This window comes from Nannospalax galili, unplaced genomic scaffold (assembly GCF_000622305.1).
Source record: "Nannospalax galili isolate Female #2095 unplaced genomic scaffold, S.galili_v1.0 scaffold188, whole genome shotgun sequence".
NCBI lineage: Eukaryota > Metazoa > Chordata > Mammalia > Rodentia > Spalacidae > Nannospalax > Nannospalax galili.
This window is the reverse complement of record NW_008360325.1, coordinates 1,987,296-1,995,667: the sequence shown is the minus strand read 5'-3', so window position 1 is coordinate 1,995,667 and position 8,372 is coordinate 1,987,296. Positions and strand designations below refer to the sequence as shown.

Below are 8,372 nucleotides of genomic sequence, written 5' to 3'. Positions count from 1 at the left end.
TTTTCTCAAAAGAAAACCAAGTTGGAGGTGGAGCTGTGTTGGTGCTCACCTAGCACGCGTGAGGCCTTGGTTCAGTCCCCGGACTGCACACACATAAGAGCAGGGCATCCTGGTGTACAACTGTAATCCCACAATAGGGAGGTGAAGTCAGGACCAAGACTTCAAAGTCATCTCCAACTACACATAAGTTGGGGCCAGTCTGGGCTGTAAGATGAAATCTCACGATTAAAATTGTCAGTACATGTGTAGTAGTTCACAAAACAATTCCCTCTACCTTTGTGTGTAATTTTTAAAACGGACCCACCTGCGTGTGACCAGTATGTCTACTGTGGTGCATGTCAATTGAAACCTTTTCCTCACCCTGCACTCTCCAGCAACCACCACTCTATAGACCAGGCTGGCCGAAGATTTGCTGTGTAGTTGATAGCCTTGAACTGATCCTCACCTACATGTAAGCGCACCTGTCATGCAATCCCAGCAGGTCAGAAGGCGTTGGATCCCCTGGAATTGGACAGTTTGCCACTATGTGGGTGCTGGGAACTGAACCCTGGTTCTCTTCAAGTGCAGCCAGAGCCCTCAGCTCTCGCGCCATCTCTCCTTCACCTACGCGTTTTGTGGTGCGGGAACCCAGGGCTCCATGCATGTTAAAGTAGTCTACCAACTGTACACTCACCTGCGTAGCCCATGCTACTCTGCCTCCCCAGAGTTGGGTCTATGGCTGTAAACTATACATAGAATCCCTACAGTATCTTGGCCTTGGCGGTTCACCTTTATTTGTATGCGTTATCACTCTTTGTCTCACCATTCAGTTCCTACTTCAACAGTAAAACTTTCCTGACCAGCATTTACTAAGCAACAAGACTCATCTGAAAGGAAGGGGCTTTACAGTTAATTCCTCTCTAGTTACTGACCCAGTAAAGAACGCCTTAAAGCACTGTGAAGATTAAATGTGATCACCATTTAGGCCTTTATTTCCCCAGTGATGGGGGAGCAAGACCCAAGTGTCATGTCCATTTCCCTCCCCCCAATCACCAAGTGTACTCAAAAACCACCCTCCAGCTCCGGGCCCACATCACACATTAAGTCACCATTCCACTTTCAGACTGCCACTGCTTCCAGGATGGGAGGTGGGGGTGTTGACAGGTCTCCCTAATCCCAGCCCACCTGGAAGTCACCAGGTGGACCAAGCTGCCTCTGCCTCCCCATTTGGGCCAAGACTGAAGTCAAGCACCACTCGCAGTCTGGCTTTTAAGGCTATCCCGAAAGGCTGATATCCAAGAAAAATATTGCCACCACACCCTGCTGTTTGCTGGCTCTAAACTCTGGACCCCCCTCCCAAGTCAGTCCCTTACTGCCTCAAGTATTCACAACCACTTCTGCTAAGAGGTGATCAAATAAGACTTGGTAGATGACGGGAACATAAACTCTCCACTACATCATTAAACTGCAACATAAGGCTGTACTGCACCTGAACGGCAAGATACCGAGGTCTCCTATAGGAAGGCCAGGGTTTAATCTCCAGCACCGCCAAAGAACCGTATATAATCCTGAAAAAGCTATAGATTGGTGTGCCAATGTATAGTTTCCGCCCTTCACAGGGCAAAAGCAAGTCATTTGTCATGTTTTCTGCCTGCAGTGTCCCTGACAAACTCCAGATTTCTTGGACGGCAGAGCTTCATGGAGCTACCGTCGCATTATAAAGCCAAAAAAACCTAAACGCCTGATCCTCCAGCCTTAAGCTTTTAAGTGTACTACTACCACACCTGATTTATGAGGTCCATTTTTACCAACTGGGATCCATCTTTAGCCCCCAAATGCCAGGTTTCTGGGTATATTGGGGCAGACTCTATATGACGAGGAACAACCATTAACCCTCTGTCCACTGGGGTCCAGATACTTGTCTTTTTGAGACAGGGTCTCCCTGGCACTCCAGTGGTCCTGGAACTATGTAGATCAGGCTGGCTGTGAACTCAGAGGTTCCCCTGCCTCTGGCCACCCAAGTGCTGAGTGGAATTAAAGGTGTGCACCATACCTGGCTCATGTACTTGATTTTGACATCGGGTCTAATGTGGCCCCAGCTGACCTTGAATTCAAGAAATCTACCTGCCTCTGCCTAAAAGTGTGCATCACTATACCGCCCCCCCAAATGCTTTTAAGGGGCAGCTGCCCACCCATTAAGTCCTTTTCTAAAATAAGACACATTCCAGTTTTCTTTTTCTTGACTGTATTTACCTTTGAAGAACATGACTTGAGCGCTCCAACCCCCTTATTCACAAGCCTCAATGAATTACAAGACCTAGGGAAGCTTGGGGTTTTGTTCTCACACTTTGGAAAACAAGCCATGTGGGGGATTCCTCCCATCAAGCTGTTTCTGCTTACATACTTATTTCTAGGACTAGTACATGCAGAGTAACTACAGGGGATGGAGACCTTGGAGAAATTCTAGAAGAGGAAACTCAAGTCATTAGAACAAATTTCTTTTAAACATGAAGTATCTCAGAACACTTTAGTGACAAATGACTTTGGTCTACTAAGGAATCCAGCTTGATAGCTAAACACTTCAGACCACAGTAGGTCACATTACACCCTACAACAAACTAACTTGTTAAAGTAAGCCAAGGTGAAACTGGAAAAAGCATGGCTAGCTTCACTTATGCCTAAGGGATCACAGTATCACTTCAAGGTAGAAGGAAATCTATCTTCCCCTTAAGTTATCATGCCACAGAGGTTCTTCAATGTTAACAAAAATAAACAAAAAATCCTGGAAAATACATTATCAGAAGGAATGAAGGTAAGTGTTGACATGTGGTGCAGCTCAGTCCACTTCTTCCATTCGGGAGGTGTCGTCATCTCCTTCAAGGGGCGGCATTTCTTCAGTCACAGCAGCACTGGTCTCGTCAGCAGTGGGATCGTCCTCGTCAATACCTTGTTTCAGAAATTAAGGTTAAGAGGTGTTAATACCAGCTAAATAGCCCGACACTATCCATTTTTTAAAATTGAATTTGTGTGTGCACTGTGTGCTGGCAGCTCAGAGGCCAGGAGAGGGTACTGGATCCTCTGGAACTGGCCAGCCACCACACATGGGTGCTAGAAACTGAATGTGCCTCCAGCAACAGTGAGACATCTCTCCAGTCCCTACTATCCACTGTCAAGTATGACTTGCAACAGATCTAAGAATCTCAGTCATAGCAAGTGCATGCTGCTAATCCCACCACGGAGGTGGAGGTCAGATTAGCGCCAGGCTACCCTCAGCTACACGCAAAACTTTCCCCAATTCTGTCATTAAGCACTCAGGTAACAGCAGCCCCTAGCAGCTGTCATCTCTTTGGAACATGATTTAGTCTGCAGCTTACCTAGACCGAGTTTGATCATCCTGTAGATCCTGTTAGCATGTGTCTGGGGATCTTCCAGACTGAAGCCAGAAGACAGGAGTGCAGTTTCGTACAGCAAGATGACCAGGTCCTTCACAGACTTGTCATTCTTGTCGGCCTCTGCCTTTTGCCTTAGGGTCTCGATAATGGAGTGGTCGGGGTTGATCTCCAGGTGCTTCTTTGCTGCCATGTAGCCCATTGTGGAGTTGTCTCTTAGCGCTTGAGCTTTCATGATTCTTTCCATGTTAGCCGTCCACCCGTATGTACTTGTGACAATACAGCAAGGGGATGTCACCAATCTGTTTGACACAACCACCTGTAATCAGAAACCATGAGTCATTACTAAGGCCTAAAAGATTTCAACGAAGCCTAAAGAATTAAAGTACCAGAAATGGTTAACTATTTGTAAGTGCAGGTTTATCGATGGGGCTCTGTGCCCAGCACTAAGTGCACAAGATAACCTTTCTTCTAGGACTAACAGGTGCAATGTGGGTAGACGCAGCATTCACAAACCTTTTCAACCTTTTTTTCCAAGATGTCTTTCATAATTTTGCAGAGGTTTTCAAACTTTGTCTTCTTCTCTTCCTGTTTCTTCTTTTCTTCTTCGTCTTCTGGAAGTTCCAAGCCCTCTTTGGTGACTGACACTAAAGTTTTGCCCTCAAATTCCTTCAGCTGTTGAACACAGTATTCGTCAATGGGCTCAATCATGTAAATCACCTCCAAGCCATGCTTTCGGAGCCGTTCCACGAAGGCAGAGTTAGCCACTTGGTCCTTGGTCTCACCTGAAACATTACGAAGTTCCTTTTAGAAATGTCTTTGTGTACTTTTAATTTTCCTACTTATTCATAGTAACGTCTAAGCACATCACTAGCCAGACACATCGAATGTTTTCTCCCTACACAGACAGCAATCACCCTTAGTGCCACACAGGTAGAAAACAGGTCGGTTTACACGGTCCGTATTACCTGTGATAAAATAGATGTGTTTCTGGTTTTCCTTCATTCTGGTGCAGTAGTCCTTGAGAGAAACCATCTCATCCCCAGAAGCAGAGGTGTAGTAGCGGAGCAGCTCTGAGAGCTTTTTTCGGTTTTGAGAGTCTTCATGAATTCCAAGCTGAAATAAAACCATCAAGCATCAAGTTTCCTACACTTAAAATGAGGCCAGTTTGAGAACTGGCTAGCAATAGTTGAAAACAGGACAATACCAACCTTTATGTTTTTTGAGAACTGCTCATAAAACTTCTTATAGTTCTCTTTATCTTCTGCCAGTTCAGTGAACAGTTCTAAGCATTTTTTGACCAAATTCTTTCTGATGACTTTCAAAATTTTGCTTTGCTGCAACATTTCACGGGAAATATTTAGAGGGAGGTCCTCAGAATCCACCACACCTCTAATGAAATCTGAGGAAAAACGAAACACCAAAGATATTTTTCTGAAAACTGGTTTTTCTCCTGGAGATTGTACCCAGGGCCTTTACCCAGGACTGGCAAGGACTAGACCACTGGCTGTACCCTCACTTCAAAATTGTCATACACCCCAAAATGAGCAAGGCCATTGGAGGTAATAATGGGATGCATTTTCTTCAGTGACCTTCCAACTTACTCAGATACTCTGGGATTAACTCCTCACAGTTATCCATGATGAAGACTCTGCGAACATAAAGCTTGATGTTGTTCTTTTTCTTTCTGTTTTCAAACAGATCAAAAGGAGCACGTCTTGGGACAAAAAGAAGAGCTCGGAATTCCAACTGTCCTTCAACTGAAAAATGCTGCAACAAAAGAAAGCAACTTTCAAAGTGCTGGACCAAGTGATAACTATGACAGACATTTGAACACAAGGCATTTTCTATGCTGTGGGTATGAAAACAAAGTCAGTCTGACACACACTCGTCACCGCGAGGCAGTCCAGTTTTGAAGCCCCATCTTCCCTCACCTTCACTGCCAGGTGCTCCTCCCAGTCGTTGGTCAAGCTCTTGTAGAACTCCCCGTACTCCTCATTAGTGATGTCGTCAGGGTTTCTGGTCCAGATAGGCTTTGTTTTGTTGAGCTCTTCTTGGTCAATGTACTTCTCCTTGATCTTCTTCTTCTTCTTCTTGTCCCCATCCTTCTTCTCCTCCTCTTCCTCATCGGAACCCACATCCTCTATCTCGGGCTTGTCTTCGGATTCCTTCTCTTCCTTCTCCTTCTCTTCCTCTTTGTCCTCCTTTTCTTCCGCCTCATCATCACTGACTTCTTTATCTCGTTCCTTCTCCACCTTTGGGAAAAAAAACAAAAACAAATCACTTCAACAACTGAAGATAATACCAGGTACGAGGTGCTTTGGCGTCCATCTGTAAATTCACCAAGCCTGAGGAGCACTAAGTAACCAAGAGCCTTTGGCTCTCTGCACTTTCTCCACAGCTGTTTTAGAATGCTCAGATGTCCTCTGACCACTTGGGTTCCAAGCAGGCTTCATCCAAGCCCAGCAATCGCTATGCTTCACTAAACAGAGCCAAGAATTAGAATGTAGTCACTGTGGAAAACTCGATGTGGAAAACTTACAAAGAGTGTAATGGGATAGCCAATAAACTGAGAATGCTTCTTCACAATTTCCTTTATTCTCCTATCCTCCAGGTACTCCGTTTGGTCTTCTTTCAGATGTAAGATAACCTTTGTTCCGCGACCCATAGGTTCCCCTAAAAGGCACGGACAAAATTTAAGTCAAAATGGCTAATAAAGGTTAAAATCTAAGGCTGTGATCCCAGTAATTGCAGGAGGCCTGCATGCACACCACCATGAGAGCAATCCCCAGCACCACAAATTCCAAACCCTATCAACTCTGCTGCCATTACATTTTGTTTTGGAGACAGGGTTTTCCTGTAGCCCCAGCTGGCTTGAACTCTAGACCAGGCTGGCTCGGATCTCAGAACTGCAGCCTCACCGTAACTGGGTCCTGACGGTACTGGACTAAGCTCCTGTAGGTGCTTTACCAGCCAGGGACATGGAAGAGAAGAATGCCTGTAACCCCCCATTACCGAAAGCACATTGCTGCAAACTTGATGACCAAGGATACATGTGAGCCCACCTCACCCAACCCAGAACCAGCTGGTCTTTACAACCCAAAGGATGCGAAGGTCCCTAAACCCTGGTTTTACTCTCTTGCCCAAGGCAGGCTCAATTTACCTACCTCCGTCATTTTCCCACAAGCCTTACTGCTGCTTTCGAGACCTGAGATCTAAAGCCCAGAGTGACCTCTCTGAATTCAGTTCTCTCAAGTGTCGGGACCACGGCAGCGGGGCACCCCCCCCACTGGAGCCCTCTCTCCCCCACACTCACCCGCGTCGGTGCGCACGGTGAAGGAGCCCCCAGCCGAGGACTCCCAGGCGTACTGTTCGTCATCATTATGCTTGGTAATCACCGTCACTTTCTCAGCCACTAGGTACGCCGAGTAAAACCCGACGCCGAACTGGCCAATCATGGAGATATCGGCCCCGGCCTGCAGAGCCTCCATGAAGGCTTTGGTCCCGGACTTGGCAATGGTGCCCAGGTTATTGATCAGATCGGCCTTGGTCATTCCGATCCCCGTATCCACTATCGTGAGGGTTCGCTCCTGCTTGTTGGGAATGAGATTGATATGCAGCTCCTTCCCGGAGTCGAGCTTGCTGGGGTCCGTCAGGCTCTCGTACCTGATCTTATCCAGAGCCTGCGAGCAAGCAGCCACGTCACGCCACGGCCCGCCAAGGTCGCCCCCCTCAAACCGCGAACCCAAGCTACTCACGTCGGACGAGTTGGAGATGAGCTCCCGCAGGAAGATCTCTTTGTTCGAATAGAAGGTATTAATGATCAGCGACATCAGCTGGGCTATCTCCGCCTGGAAGGCGAAGGTCTCCACCTCCTCCTCCTCCATCGGCTGGTCCTGGGTCTGCGTTTCCTCAGGCATCTGCAAGGAAGCGGGGCCGCACTCAGCACCGGCGCCTTCCGCCAGTACCCTAAGGACTAGGTTCTCCACAGGCGCCAAGCAAGGAAGCCGGAAGCGGGGGGCCGGCTGACAAAGGATGACCTCATTCCGGATTGCGGGGACGAGGCGCGTGTGCACGCTGCAGGACGGACGTTCGGACCCGCGCTACACGCACGCCGTCCTAACGGCCCCGGTCCGGCCCCGTCCTCCTCCACATCCTCGGCCACGGTGCCGCCCCCCGCCCGATTCGGACCCGGGCCCAGAGCAGACGGAGGCAGGACCATCTCCCGCGGCAGCCATGGCGCTGAGGCCCGAAGCCCGGGCCGAGGCCTTTCCCGGCCTCCCGCCCCGCCGCCCGGCCGCCCGGCCCTCCGCCCCGCGCCGCGCCCGCCCCGCCGGGGCCCCGTACACAACCACCGAGAACGACGACCAGCACCCACCTTGGCTGGGTGACCACAGACTCTCCGCAACGAGCAGCAACCGCGACGCCGAAGCAACTGCCGCGCCGACCCCCCGCGCCCGCTTTATATAGACGCGGGCACGCCCAGCGCGCGCGCGGCGCCTTTTCCAGAAGCCTCCGGAACCTTCCGGAAGAACCCTCCCCAACCGCCGCCGCGGCCGCGCGCCTGCGCCTGCGCAATGCCCGGGCCCGCCTCCCCGCCCGCAGCACGCGCGCCCCTTCCCCCCGCCTCCAGGCCCCCATGACGCATGCGCAGCCCAGACCACTCGGCCAGTCCCGGGCGCCTTCCGGGCCGCGCGCGCCACCGTCTGGCCCAGTCCTCGCGCGCTCACGCGGAACCCCGCGCATGCGCCCGGGAGGGGCCATGTGCGCGCTCGGGTGTACGTGGGGGACTCCGGTCTGCCTGGGCGCGGGCTGCGTGGGTTGCGTGGGCTGCAGGCCCTCGTGGAGCGCGGCGGCGAGTGGAGCTGCCGGGGCGGGGCTGGGCGCCTGCGGGTCGCGGAGCACTGCGGCCCGAGCGTCTCCGGGAGGGGGATCCGTACGTCGGGAACGCTCCCACACGAGCCCTGCGCCCAGGGGCTGAAACCACGACCGTCACGCTTCCAG

At 50.5% G+C, this 8,372-nt stretch overlaps 1 protein-coding gene across 1 annotated transcript; it reads right to left on the bottom strand.

The window, feature by feature from the left end:
• Nucleotides 1–2,207: 2,207 nt before the first annotated feature.
• Nucleotides 2,208–7,905, bottom strand: Hsp90aa1 (heat shock protein 90 alpha family class A member 1). The gene is made up of 11 exons (XM_008825599.2): nucleotides 7,747–7,905; nucleotides 7,127–7,288; nucleotides 6,685–7,051; nucleotides 5,911–6,044; nucleotides 5,303–5,623; nucleotides 4,973–5,138; nucleotides 4,580–4,770; nucleotides 4,337–4,484; nucleotides 3,885–4,153; nucleotides 3,354–3,687; nucleotides 2,208–2,925 (listed from the first exon to the last, which is right to left on the bottom strand). Exons 2-11 carry the CDS (start codon nucleotides 7,286–7,288, stop codon nucleotides 2,816–2,818), a joined length of 2,202 nt encoding a protein of 733 aa, XP_008823821.1. The 5' UTR covers nucleotides 7,747–7,905; the 3' UTR covers nucleotides 2,208–2,815.
• Between the last annotated feature and the right edge of the window lie 467 nt (nucleotides 7,906–8,372).

Coding starts and splice junctions, on each gene's coding strand:
- Hsp90aa1 (XM_008825599.2), bottom strand. CDS start 7,288: ATGCCTGAGGAAACGCAGACCCAGGACCAGCCGATGGAGGAGGAGGAG. Junction 7,052..7,126: donor TCATCTCCAACTCGTCCGAC/GTGAGTAGCTTG, acceptor GCTTGCTCGCAG/GCTCTGGATAAGATCAGGTA. Junction 2,926..3,353: donor GATGATCAAACTCGGTCTAG/GTAAGCTGCAGA, acceptor TTCTGAAACAAG/GTATTGACGAGGACGATCCC.